Source organism: Chiloscyllium plagiosum, chromosome 10 (genome assembly GCF_004010195.1).
Source record: "Chiloscyllium plagiosum isolate BGI_BamShark_2017 chromosome 10, ASM401019v2, whole genome shotgun sequence".
In the NCBI taxonomy this organism is placed as follows: Eukaryota; Metazoa; Chordata; class Chondrichthyes; order Orectolobiformes; family Hemiscylliidae; genus Chiloscyllium; species Chiloscyllium plagiosum.
Genome location: NC_057719.1, coordinates 70,008,487 through 70,022,831, shown reverse-complemented (window position 1 = coordinate 70,022,831; position 14,345 = coordinate 70,008,487). Strand labels below are relative to the sequence as shown.

The window sequence follows — 14,345 nt, the reverse complement described above, 5'->3', positions numbered from 1 at the left end:
AGCTGTGCTGGATTGAGAGAGCTCACTCCGTAGCATCTGATAACAATACCATTTGATATCTGTGGCTTGAGTTAAAATGTTATATTGTACATAAAATAAGCAATAGAGGAATAAGAGTAAAAGTTGAGGAAACTTCATCCTACTGTTCAAAGTGCACATTCATTTTATATTTTGTGAAGAACTTATGTTCCCTATATAAATTAGCAGATGTATGATAGTACAAATCAGCTTCCAGTGCTGAAAAACTTAAATTTGCTGGTGTTCGCTAGACAACAAGATATTAAAAAGTATCTAGAAACTAATAATATTAATGATTCTTAAAATGCTTTTAAAAAATTAACAGCAATTGTGTTTGCCTAGATCATATGTCAAAATGCATTATAATCACGGGCTTTGGGAGATGATGGTATTGAAAATAAACAAGGGATTTTAGTAGCATGCAGCTCTTTTTACTCTTTTTACCTATGGACTGTTTATCTTCATTAAGGAGCTAATGGGAAGGCACTTGTGTTTTCCCTTCTCTGATCTTGGTACTATGAGAAGTGGGCTCCCTGATGTCATTTTGAGAGGCATTTAATTTACCTCTTCGAGTTATTATGTCCCATCATCAGTGAAATTAATGCATGCCACTCCGTAAACATAAAGCACCTATGTTCTGCATTTTACAAGGTGCTTTGTCAAGTGTTTTTTAACAGCAACACTGCTTATCTAGTGTATTCTTCTTGAGTTTGTATAGATCTATGTGGAATTGTTTATCACTAGCTGCTCTGAATGATTAAGTGCTTTATTCAGTTTCTAAAAGTGAAGATAAGGTAAGGGAAAAGGCAGGTCATGAATTCTGTAGAAGAAGCTTTAACATAGTATCTGGAAACTGCTAATTATAATGAATGCAGAATGTTCCCATTCAATTTGTCTTCTTTCCCAAAAGGTAGACTTTTCATTATTTTTAGGCCACAATCACTTCAGTCAATGCAGTGACCAATGAGCAGTCCTGACTCTCCTACATTTGGATTATAATGTAAGAATCCAATACATTTCTTTGGGACACCTCCAATGGTTCACCAAAATTGTACAGTGGATAGTTGAGCCAAATAAATGAAGTCCAGATTCAGTACTGATTCCTCTCGAAATAAATGGTTTCATCCAGTGATAGGGAGACAAAAGATAGGAGGAAAGTGAGGACGGCAGAAGCTGGAGATCAGAGTCGAGAGTGTGGTGCTGGAAAAGCACAGCAGGTCAGGCAGCATCCGAGCAGCAGGAGAATTGATGTTTTGGGCATAAGTTTTTTATCATTCCTGATGAAAGGCTTATGCCCGAATCATCGATTCCCCTGCTTCTCAGATGCTGCCTGACCTGCTGTTCTTTTCCAACACCACAGTCTTGATTAGAGAGAGAAAAACACACATGACTCAGATGCATGATGTCGACCTTTGCAATCAACATGTGTGTGGATATCAGATAAGACAGGGTCAGGTTCAGCTAATCAAACAGCATGACGAAACCCATCAATAAGATTGTTATGAATGATAATATTTTTGGTAAATACTAGACTGGGACTTGTGCATGTGACATAGCTCTCCTTTAGTGTCAGCATTGCTGTGAAAAGAGGGAAAACGTTATAATTCTAGCCATTTTTCAGAGTGAAATGAGAAAAATATTATATGGGTTGATCATGCATTTGTTTGCATTATTTCTATCATTTCATAAAACAATTTACTTTTGAAACAAAGGTCTCTTGTGGAGTGAAGATAATCTTGAGATGGCACTAGCCACTGTAGATTTCAATGTGACTTTTGAATGTAGAATGTAGATTTGTGTATTACAGTGCAAAATATAACTCAAGAGAGTTTACATTAAAGCATCTTTAACCAGAGTGGTGGTTTATTTGGAAGAATGACAATCAAGCTCGATAAACTTCTAATAATGGAAATTCTTTCCATAATTTATAATGGATTGGACATAGGACCATTACAGACTTTTTTTCCCTGAAACGTTGATCACCATCATGAACATCCCAGCCTTTAAAGCTGAATTGCTGTCGTCATTGTGACACCTTAGTGGTGTAAGCAGACTGTGTCTGCTTTAAGTTCATTATTCTGCGATAAATAATATGCCTGACATTTGTTTGTAAGAGTAACAGTGATTAACATTCACATCAGTGTGTTGATAATCCATTTGCAGTGCAGCAGTAAATTGGAAAAGGTTGGAGAGAGGTAATCTCTGACCTGTCGACATACTTTATAGGTAAGTAGCGTTGTGAGATTAGCCGACATGAGCAATTTATCACTATTGTGTGCTGACCAAGATTAGGTTTATCTGAAGAAAGACTGAGACTGGAAGCATAATGTGCACAATCTTAGAGTTAATAAGACTCAAAATAGGGCTTGCTTGTTTCCTAGGAAATAAATTGATTTTTGTTTTTTCCATTATTACTTTAAGGTCATTGCAGAGAGAAAACAATTTTTGGTCTTGAATTTAAAAAAAGGCTTGACAGCATGCAAGTCTGCATTATTGGACGTCTGTTTCTTGGAGTGACTTAGACACAATCAAATGCTGATCAGTTTTAGTTCACTGGACAATGGACGCACACCTAGACAGTTGCATTTCTTCCAAACCTTCTTGTTTTGTTGACAAAGTTATTAACTCCTAATGGAATTGATGTCTAAATAAATGCTGTGCAATTGTGTAAAGTTTCAATGCTGAATTTGTTTAAAAGAATAGTTTGAACTATATTGATCCTTCCTTTTAAGTGGGACTTATCTAATGAAAGCTTAAAATGTCCAAAGGAACTTGTACTCTTTATAATAGTGCATGTATGTCATAGCAGCCCTTGAATGGACAAAAGAAAGGGGAAATTATGGTGTAAGTGACTTCCACTGTTGACCATTTCATTTTTTTCTGTGATTTTTATGCAGCTGTATCATTACCATTGCCAAAATAAGTTGGAAGATAAATGTATCATAGCTCCAGCCCCCATTAAAAAAAATCAAGAACTGCCTTGATTTTCCTGTACTTAGCTAGTTTCATGCAGTTAGCCACATAAAATTAATTGGCTAAGTAACTTGGCAGCAGCCTGATTTATTGTTCCAAGATTGGGTTTAAAATCGCAGTGTTAAAAATACTGTAGCTTCAACGATAAAATGACTAAGATCCTTGAACATTTATTTCCTGCAGCTGGATTTTTCAATATTAATATCCCTCCATCATTAATGTGGAGTCCATTTCAATTATGAACACTTTTGCAGAAAATCCAAAAACACAGTAATTATTATGTTTTCTAATCTAATTCTCTTATTAATTGGTTTTGCTTCAATTCGCATTTTGCATCACGTCATGTTTGATATTGCACAGTTTTACAAACCCAGCTGATGATAATACCAGACAAGTCAGATCCTAGTGATAAATCTAGCTTGATCATATGGTTTTATTTTGCAGTTTAGTTACTGTGGTGATCACTCATTGAACACTCATTGAGGCTTCCTGTGTACTTTCCAATGTACATTTATTGGACAAAAGAGAAAACAACAAAGTGACATACGTGAAGAAAAAATTATTTTTTTGTCAATTTGAAAAGATCATAAACAGCAAAAAAACATTTGAATGCTTTTTGCCATTAATATCCTTTATACATACACAATCCCAATAAAGTATCACTTCTAGATTAACACTTTAATTTCTGACTTAAATGATGAGGACTACAAGCATTTCCTTTTGGATTTTCTGCACCAGGTATGATTCTCTGTCATTGTCCCTCCCTGAGATATATAGACAATGGAATGTAAATCACTGATTTTCCCTAATTGAACATTCAGAAAGTCCTTGTCCACTTTAACTACAAAAGTATTAAGACCTTTTCCGAGCTCTGAAATCTTGGACTAACACAAACTAAATTGCCCTTTTACTGTTATGAAACCTCATCTCAGCTGAAACCTGATTGTGGCCCTTGGACTGTCTTTCTTCAGCTTTGTCAACATTTAATCAATTAACTCTCCAAGTACTTTATCTATGTGTTTAGCTTAAGTCACATGATTTTTTTAAAAATCATGTTTTAACCCACTGTTCAAAATGACCTTCTGATTTTTACCATAAGAACAAGTCACCTTCATTAAAGTCAAAACTAAAATATTTCTTCTAGCTTTGAACCCAAGTTTTCCAAATAATAATAATTATAATTCGTTAGTACAAAACTTGTCAATTGTTAAATTTAAAATTTAAACAATACTTGGAAGTTAACTGTCATTTATCAATAATTGGTGGATTCTCTGTGACAATACCTCCATCAGTCAGAGACTACTTGTCAACCATTCAGCACTTACTTCTCATGCATTATAAATGTTCATCTTTTCCTTGAATTGTCAATTTGAATTGTCCTGATGAATGCAAAATGCAATGCTTCAACAAAATATGTCCTTTTGTAACAAGATTTAAATCATACCAATATATTAAAAACTTCTATCATAGCAGTGATTAGTGATGACCTACAATATAAGTCAGTCAGCATTGTCACATTAAATATGAAATTGAAATCTTGAGTAGAATAGATTTGTTATATTCTTTTTTATATTCAAACTAAAATCAAATAAACAGCTCTTAATCCATATTTTAGAAAGTACTTTGTTAACCATGTGAACGCTTTCCCACAATTCCCTTCTCCTTAAATCCAAATTCTACTATGCCTTGGATTCTGTACATTGTTCAGTTGTTTTAGGAACCCAATAGCTCTTACCCAGGAGGCATGAATTAGAGCCCAAATCTCAATAGGCCGCCACGTTTTGCCTTCTTCAAAAATCAGCAATGTGTAAAAGGGAAAAGGAACTTTCATTTCTACATTGTCTAACCACCTAGAGAGTGATTCAATGTGACAAAGCTGAAGAACGACAGTTCAGGGGCCACAGTCAAGTTTCAGTTGAGATGAGATTTCATAACAGCAAAAGGGCAGTTGAGTTTGTGGTAGTCCAAGATTTCAGAGCTGGAGAAAGGTCTTAATACTTTTGTGTTAAGTAGACAGGGATAGGGACTTTCTGAAAGTTCAGTTAGGAAAACTTAGTGATTTAGATTCCATTTGTCTGTATGTCTCAGGAAGAGATAATGACAGAGAATCATATCTAGTGCAGAAATTCCAAAAGGAAATGCTTGCAGTCCTCATTGTTTAAGTCAGAAATTAATCTCGTAGTGATACTTTATTGGATTGTGTCTGTGGAAAGGATATTGTTCGTAGAAGTGTTTGAATTTTTCTTTTTGCTATTTAAGATCTTTGTAAATTAACAAAAATTTAAAACTTTTTTTTACATATGTCACTTTGTTGTTTTCACTTTTGTCTAATAAACATCTATTAAAAAGTACACAGACAGCCTCATGCAAATTGTGTTCATTGAGTGACTATCCCTGGTAATACATTTTTTTGAATTTACAGAAGCTAATCTCAATCTCTGTCAGAATTTACAGAAGAAATTTCAATCTCTGTCATATTATTAATCGTCATGTATTAATTACAGTTTTCTATGGGAAAGTTAAGAAATTTCAATAGCAAGTCAGAAGAAAGCATTAGCTTCACCTCTATGGCCTGTTTATTTTTGAGAAATGAGCATTGATGCAGAGTATTTGTTGACTAGGATTAAGAATTATAAACAGAACACTCTGCGCATACTGAGCAAGTCAGGCAATACTGGTGGACAGAGAATCAAACTTAACAATTCAGGTTGATGAACTTCCATCAGAACTGGGAAATATGAGCAAAGGAGGATGGGCTAGGGTAAGAGAGGTCAATACATACGGTGGTAATCATTGGAGCCTGTGTTTGGGAGGAGTCCCTGTTACTAATCAGATCTCATCAACGTACCTGAAAGAGACAAAATCTGAGGATTCGCCCTCTCTTCAAAATTCTATCTCTCTCATGCTGGTTCCCTCCCACATTTGAAGAAAATTTAGGAGAGGGACAACCTGTGATTGGAGGAGCATCTGGGAAGGTAAGTGGCTGCAGAGGATAAGTCTTTGAGATTGGTGTTGACGCAGGACCCTGATAGGCAGGCCAAGGCATTGCCTCTGGGAGCTGTGTCAGTCATGGACATGGGTTGGGGCATTGACTGGCCTAGGCTTTGACAAGGAACCTGACCTTAGAGTTTCAGGGAACCAAGTCCAGGAATTTCTGTTAGTTGGGTTTAGAGGATGCTGCCTGTTGCATGGTTTGACATAGAGGAGCAAAGGAGGCTGTCATACATGGAGGTGTGGAAAAGAGGAGGCTGCAAGGGGAGAGAAGGGGAAGCTGAAAGGAGAGAAGGGCATGTGAGAGGACATTGCATGGTTCAAAGTTGAACTCTCTTAATTCTACTTCTGTCTGAGTCAAAACAGCACTTTTGAATACAAATGCAGTAAATATTGTTACTACATCACCACATCCTTTAATAAGTATGTTAGGAAAAATGACTAGGTTCTTCCTGAAAATCATTAAGTGGTCCTTGAGAAAATATCAAAGCCCTCTTAAAAAATATATTTTGACACAGGGCCAGGTTTAGAAAATTTGGGCTGTATATACAATATAAATAACAAGTTGCGTGCAATTATCTGCCAAAATCATGATTGTAAATTGCATCATACTGAAACCTGTGCCTTCAATTGATAAACTGAGAAATAGGGTGCAAAGCAAAGGAGTTTTGCTGAGCCTATACAAAATGGCACAATCCCACTATGACTATAATTTCTAACTCTGGGCACCAGAAGGATGTGAAGACCTTGTAGAGGTTTCAGAAGAAATTTACAAGGTCATCTCCAAGGATGAGGGATTACAGAGAAGCAGACGTTGTTTAAGTACTCGATGTAGGCATGGATTTGATGGAGATTTACAAAATTACAAAGGGTTCAAAAAAGAATAATTAGAAACTGTTTCCAATGGCTGAAGGATTGATCCAGGTCAGATGACCCAGATTTAACTCTGTACATTCATTAGCAAAGCAGCCATAGATGACAAGAAGAAAAACTTATGCTCAAAGTGATTTAAGTATGGAATTCATTCCCTCCCCAAGATTGTGGGGAATATGGATTAAATTGTTATTCAAGTATTAATCCAATTTCATTTTGGAGGAGAAAAAAGTGAAAGAACACCTTTTGGGAAGTGGTAGTACGTGGAACTGGTAGGACTAGCTGGATTTCTCTTGAAATGAACTGGCAGAGACTTGATGAGCTGACTGACTATGCTATAGAACCCACAGCACAAAAGTGCTTGACAGAAGCTGCCGAGGGGTTAAAAGCAGGAATAGGATGAGGGTGCATAAACAGAACAAGACTTGGGTTGGATAAGCACATAAGATAAGCAGAGAAAGAGTGGAAGACAGGAGAGATTGAACGACAGAAGAGTTTGTACTGTAGGGGCTAAAGGAATGCGGTGAGGGAAGAAACAAAAGATTTGCTTGGAGCAGGTATGGTCTGAAAGATGCTATATGAAATCAAAAGAGAAAAACTGAAACATAAGAAATAAGGGCATTTAGCACATTGTGTCTGTTCCACTGTTTAATGTAATCATGGTTATCTTCTACCTCAAAACCATTCTCCAACACAATCTTTCTATTCCATGATGTTTTCAATATATAGAAAACTGTCAATCTCAGTCTTGAAAATACTCAATGATGGAACCTGCACAAACCTTGAGTCTCAGATTCCCAAAGAATGACCACTCACCTTCTATGTGAAAAAGTACCCTCATCATTTCAGTCCTGAATGGCCAGGCCCTTATTCAGAGACTGTGTCTCCTGTTTGACCCTGTCGAACTCAGTGCACATGCATACCCTTATATGTTTGAATAAACTCATCTCTCATTCTTCTAAATTAAAGAGAATGTCAGTGCAGTGCATTTAATTTTTCTTCATCAGTCCTTTCCTCTCAGGAATTAGTTTTGCGAACCTTTTTTGCACTCCCTGTATGGCATATATCTTTCCTTAGGTACAGAGTCCAAAATTGCACAGGATACTTTTAAGTATACCTTCACCAAGACTTTAGATAAATATATTAAAACATATTTGATCTTGTGCTCAAATTATTTTGTAATAAAACCCAGCATTCTTATTTGCCTTCCTAAAACTGCATGGTAACTTACAGGGACTCATGAACAAGGACACAGAAATCCCTTCAAAATTCAACACTTCTCAGCTTTTTACCTCTTACGATATATGTCCGTTTTCATTCCAATTTATTTGCCATGTTTTTTTTGCTAACACAATTAGCCTGTTCAAACTCTGCTGGAGTCTCCCCGTCATCCTCCCAACTCCCAGTCTGATTCCCATCTAGCTTTATGTCATCTGCAAACTTGGAAATGTTACATTTAGTCATCACATCCAAATAATGTGAAAAGATTGTGAATAGTTAGGATCCAAGCAATATTTATTTTGGTTCCACATGTTACAGTTTACCAACCAGAAAAAATGACCCAGATATATTCTAGTTCCTCTTTCTGCCCATTAATCAGTTCCTATTTATCCCATATATTTTCCAAATCCTATGTGCTCTAATTTTGTTTGTTAACCCTTCAATTAAGACTATCAAAAGCCTTGTGAAAATCTAATAGTACCTCATCCACTAGTTCTCCCATATCTAGCTGACAATTCATCTGTTTCATTGCAACTACTGCAGGCATTCAGATATAGAGCCTTTAATTAATATTTTAACTATTTTTGTGAACTCGGACTCTATTTGCTGGATCAATCAAAAGTTTGCAATCAGTGTTCAGTTATAATTAGCATTACCTTAATTGTAACCCCAGCCCCAGTACAGTTCAGGTGAAGTCAACCCCAAATAATTTAGCCCAACTTTCCCCAGTGCTGGTGCCAGTGGCTTACAAATTAGAACCTACTTCTCCCATATTAATCCTGGAGCCACATATTAGTCTCTCTAGTCATCTTTGCTAATTTGGACATGGCTCAGGTTTTGAAGTTACTATATTTAACTTAGTGCTTAGCTCATTATACTGCCTAAGGAAAACTTTTTTTTTAATAGCTTCACCTATGTCAATGGTACTTAAGCAGATAGTCCAGATCCTGATACTGGGCAAGCAAAGCAGCCATCAGGATATTAGCTCTTATGCAGAGAAAGAGTCTATTCCCAGACTACGATATGCCCCACTACCCTGACATTCCACTTGAATGGCGTAGTATACAGTTAATCACAGCTAGTCAGTTCATCCACACTGTAACCCTCTATGTCAGCCATATAATCTTCAAGAACATGTTATATTAGACAATTGCAGGGGCTAAGACTCCTCCACTCCCACCTTCTCAATTCCGTTACTTGCGTTATTTGCAGTCACACCGCCTGTCCAAATTAGATGACCTTAACCTAAGAGATGCGACTATCTTCTGGAACAAAGTATATGTGAAACTTTTCAGGGAGGCAGTGCATAGATAGAAAGCCACTAGCTTAGGAATATAGAGCCCCAGGCTAATGTTCTAACAGCATGAGTTCAAATTTCACCATTGACAGATCTGAATTCACACGAGGGCTCTCGGGGTAGAGTACTCTTATCTCTAGCTCTGAGCCATGGAGATCCAGTATTAAGTGTGTCATAGCATGATCTGAATAAGGTTGATGAAAAATGTCAACAGGTAACTTTTCCCCTCTCCAATGTGTTGCAACATCTGCTGCTCATCCTCAGTTCATAATTGGAGTCTAACATCCTTATAAAAACTGAAAGAACTGGGGATGTTGGAAATCAGAAACAAAAATAGAAATTGCTAGAAAAGCTAAGCAGATCTGGCAGCATCTGTGGATAGAAATCAGAGTTAGTGTTTCAAGTCCAATGACCTTTCCTCAGAACAGAGGAGTATCCTTTATGCTGCAGCTACTTGCCATAGATATGGTTGCTATGGCACCAGGAGCTCCCCCATACTGCAGCCATGACACATCATCTATCCTGCCAACTTCATTCTATTAATTCCATTTTTATAAAATTAATTTCTAGTTCCCCTCCTCACCAAAGTGCTTGATTTACATTCTGTGTACTCAAGCAGTACTGAGAAACCCTTGCATATGTAATCTTTGAAAAATAACAAATCAGTTCTGCGAAAGCAGAGAAATCTGCTTAATCTGGTTTAATAAGTAATTAGAGCTGCTCTTAAAATGCTTGTATATCCTTGTTTAAGCCCAGAAGAAAGTTAACTCATTTCTTTCATGCAATAACTTACTTTTTTTTTTAAATGTAATTTTTAAATAATTGCTAAATGTGAACAAAAATGAGATTTCAGAAAGAGATTAACCATTAGGATTCCTTCACTCACCCAACACCCGGTTTCACACTTTATGCATACAAAGAAATGAAATAAACTAAGGGAACAGGTTTTACAGTCTGTAATTGTTAAACTCAATGTTGCATAAGGAACACTGTAAAATGCCTGTTCAGAAGTTAAGGTGTTGCTCTTCAAGCTTACTGTGAACTTCACAAGCCCATCTCTTTCTTGTAAAGATTAGAGTGGTGCTGGAAAAGCACAGCAGGTCAGGCAGCATCCGAGAAAGGAAAATCGACGTTTTGGGAAAAAGCCCTTCATCAGGAAAGATTCCTGATGAAGAGCTTTTGCCCGAAACATCGATTTTCCTGCTCCTCAGATGCTGCCTGACCTGCTGTGCTTTTCCAGCACCACTCTAATCTTGACTCTAATCTCCAGCATCTGTAGTACCACCTCTGCCATCTCTTTCTTGGCCTGTTGCACTGTTATCAGTTTACCAGTTGTCAATTGTTACTATGTTCTTACCATTTACTTACACCTCTGTAACAGTACCAAAGTGCACCCAACTCAGGTCTTCGATTACTAAAACCTTTCCATGACCTGATTACCTCTAGATTTGACAATTTCATCTTTCCCCTTGCCAGCCTTCTATCTTCTGCCCTTTATTAACTTGACTCATCCAAACTCTATTGCCCAGAAACTAACTTGCATCAAGTCATTTTTGATTGATTCTTGGGGCGTCACCGGCTAGGCTAGCATTTATTGCCTACCCCTAACTTCCCTGCAGAGGGTGGTGGTGAGCAACCATTTTAACCAGTGCAATCCTTAGTGTGTAAGACCATCCACAGTTCTCAGTGCACCATTTTTCCAGGTCTTCCACCTCCCGGCTGTAGTCGGTTTCATCGCATCTGAAATTCAACCGACTATGGTGGTTTCATCCACGATCTTGTAAGTGGCATTAGTCTGGTATTTGGTGACGCTGTCATGCGTATACAGTGAGTACAGTAGTGGGCTAAGTACGCAACCCTGGGGGCTCCAGTGTTGAGTGTCAGTGAGGATGAAATATTGTCCCTAATCATCACTAATTGTGGCCTGTGGGTCAGGAAACTGAGGATCCAGTTGCAGAGAGTGGGACTCAATCCAAGATCACTAATTTTAGTAATCAGTCTCGAGGGGATAATAAAGTTGAAAGCTGAACTGTAATCAATGAGTGGGATTCTTACATAGCTGTTCTTGGTGTCAAGATGTTCTAGGGAGGGGTGAAGGGCAAGTGATATGTCATCTGACATGGATCTGTTGGTCCAATAGGCAAATTGGAGTGGGTCAAGAGTAGTGGGGAGGCTGGAGTTGATTAATGACATGACCAGCATCTGCAGACCTCACTTTCTCCTTAATGACATGACCAGCCTTTTAAAGCACTTCATGACCACTGAAGTTCTGGCCACTGGGTGGTAGTCATTGAGACATGCTGTATGAGCCTTCTTAGGCACAGGGATGATTTTGGCCCTCTGGAAACAGGCAGAGACAGTGACCTGCTGCAGGGAGAGGTCGAAGATGTCTGAGAAGACCTCTGCCAGTTGACTTGTGCATACCCTGACTGCACGGCCTGTCACTCTATCTGGTCCCATCACTTTCCTTGGATTCACAAGAAGGAAAACTGACCTAACCTCTGATGCAGTGACTGTTGGGATAGATTCGTCAGGACTTGTCAGAATAGGTGTTACCTCTCCGCCGAAATTCCACTAAAAGCGAGCATAGAAGGTGTTGAGATGACCTAGGAGGGAAGTGTCATTGTCTGTTATCTTGCACTGTCTCTTTTTAGAACTTGTGATGTAATTCTGTCCTTGCCATAGTAACCGGGTATCTGTCTGGGTCTCTAGTTTGGATCGGTATTGATCCTTGGCTGTCTTAATGGCTCTGCGAAGGTCATACTTGGATTCCTTATATTTGAGTGGGTCTCCTGATCTGAAGGCCTCACACCTGGTTTTTAGCAGGTTCTGTATGTCCTGATTCATCCAAAGTTTCCTGTTGGGGAATACCTGGTTTGACTTCCTTGGTATGCAGTCCTCCACACACTTGCTGATAAAGTCTGTGACGGTGGTAGCGTACTCATCCAAGGTACCTGCGGCCTGTTTGAACACGGCCCAATCAGCCGATTCTAGACAGCACCGGAGCTGATCCTCTGCCTCCTCCGAACAACACTGGACCTGTATCCAAGAGGAGGTCTCCTGCTTGACCTTTTGCTTGTAAGCCGGGAGAAGAAATACAGCATTGTGGTCGGAGTTCCCAAAATGAGGACAGGGTATGGAGCGGTAGGCATTTTTCGCAGTGGTCTAGCAGTGGTCTGAAATGCTAGGGCAGGTAATGTTCTGGTGGTACTTGGGCAACACCTTCCTTAGATTGGCTTGATTAAAGTCGCCAGTTACAATAAACAGGGCCTTGGGTTGTTCCGTCTCCAAAGTGTTAGTGGTGGAGGACAGCACATCCAGAACTTCCTCAACCTTTGCTTGTGGTGGTATATACACAGCAGTTAGTATAGCAGCGGTAAATTCCCATGGTAGATAGAAGGGGTGGTATTTGATGCTGAGGAATTCAAGGTTTGGGGAGAAATGGCTGCCCAGGGTTGCAATGTCCATGCACCACAAGTTGTTGATAAAACAGCAAACCCCTCCATCCTTTGTCTTACCTGAGGATGCTTTCCGGTCCATACAATGGATAGAAAAACCATCAGCCTTAAGTGCGCAGTCGGGAATGGATGTGTTGAGCCAGGTTTCTGTGAAGCAGAGTGCACAGCAGTCTGTTGAGGTGTTGATGGATGCAGTCAAGTAAGCTGTTCTGCCCTGGATGGTATTGTGTTTCTTGAGTGTTGTTGGAGCTGCACAATCCAGGTAAGAATGTCCCAAAACATTCCTGAATTTGTTCACTGTTGACAAGCCTTAGGGAGACTGAAGGTAAGTTAGCCATCATAAAATTCCACGTTGGGGAAATGAACGGTCAAAATGCCATAGAATATCAAGAGCTGATGCTAGACTCTGTCATGTTGGAGATCGTCACTGCCTAACATGTGTAGTGTGAATGGTATTTGCTATTTATTAGCCGAACCCTGGATACTATTCAGGCCTTGTTGCCTTTGGACACAGACTGCTCCAATATCCAAGATGGTGAATGCTGAATATTGTGTAATCATCATTGAATTTCCCCATTTCTAAGCTCAAGCTGGAGGGAAGGACATTGATGAAGCAGCTGAAGATAGTTGGAACTAAGATACAGTGGGTGGCATGGTTAGCACTGCTGCCTCACAGAGCCACTGACTCAAGTTCAATTTCAGCCTCAGGCAATTGCCTGTATCCACTAGGGTTTCCATCAGCTGCTGTTGTTTCCTCCCATAGTCCAAAGGTGTGCAGGTTAAGTGGATTGGCCTTGCTACATTGCCCATAGTGTCCAGGAATGTGCTAGCGACGTGGATTAGCCATGGGAAATCTCGGATTACAGGAAAAGATAGAGAGCTAGGTCGGTGTGGGATGCTGTTTGGAGGGTTGGTGTGGACTTGATGGGCTGAATGGCCTGCTTCCACACTGTAGGGTTTCCATGATTCTGTGACACTACCCTGAGAAACTCCTGTAGTGATTCCTAAAGCTGCTGTGACTGACCTCCAAAAACTACAACGATACTGTCATGGACAGGTAGGTCACTGAGGATAAGAGCTGAAAATATGTTGCTGGAAAAGGGGAGCACGTCAGGCAGCATCCAAGGAGCAGGAGAATCGACGTTTCGGGCATAAGCCCTTCTTCAGGAATGAGGTAAGTGTGTCCAGCAGGCTAAGATAAAAGGTAGGGAGGAGGGACTTGGGGGAGGGGCGTTGGAAATGCGATAGGTGGAAGGAGGTCAAGGTGAGGGTGATAGGCCGGAGTGGGGTGGGGGCGGAGAGGTCAGGAAGAAGCCGGAGTGGGGTGGACCTCTCCGCCCCCACCCCACTCCGGCCTATCACCCTCACCTTGACCTCCTTCCACCTATCGCATTTCCAACGCCCCTCCCCCAAGTCCCTCCTCCCTACCTTTTATCTTAGCCTGCTGGACACACTTCCCTCTTTCCTGAAGAAGGGCTTATGACCGAAACATCAATTCTCCTGCTCCTTGGATG

The 14,345-nt window shown here is 39.6% G+C and overlaps 1 protein-coding gene across 7 annotated transcripts in view; it reads left to right on the top strand.

Moving 5' to 3' along the window:
- The window catches only part of LOC122553753 (RNA-binding protein Nova-1), a 276,793-nt gene that overhangs the window by 179,484 nt on the left and 82,964 nt on the right, over positions 1–14,345 (top strand). The window contains exon 6 of one of the 7 annotated variants that reach the window (XM_043698037.1): positions 2,440–2,609. The exons of 5 other annotated variants lie outside the window; for them this stretch is intronic. In XM_043698037.1, coding sequence (XP_043553972.1) covers positions 2,440–2,535 — 96 coding nt within the window. In that variant the 3' untranslated portion in view covers positions 2,536–2,609. Of the gene's footprint in view, positions 1–2,439; positions 2,610–14,345 lie in introns of those variants that run through there. One more of the 7 variants, XM_043698041.1, reaches the window with a different exon arrangement.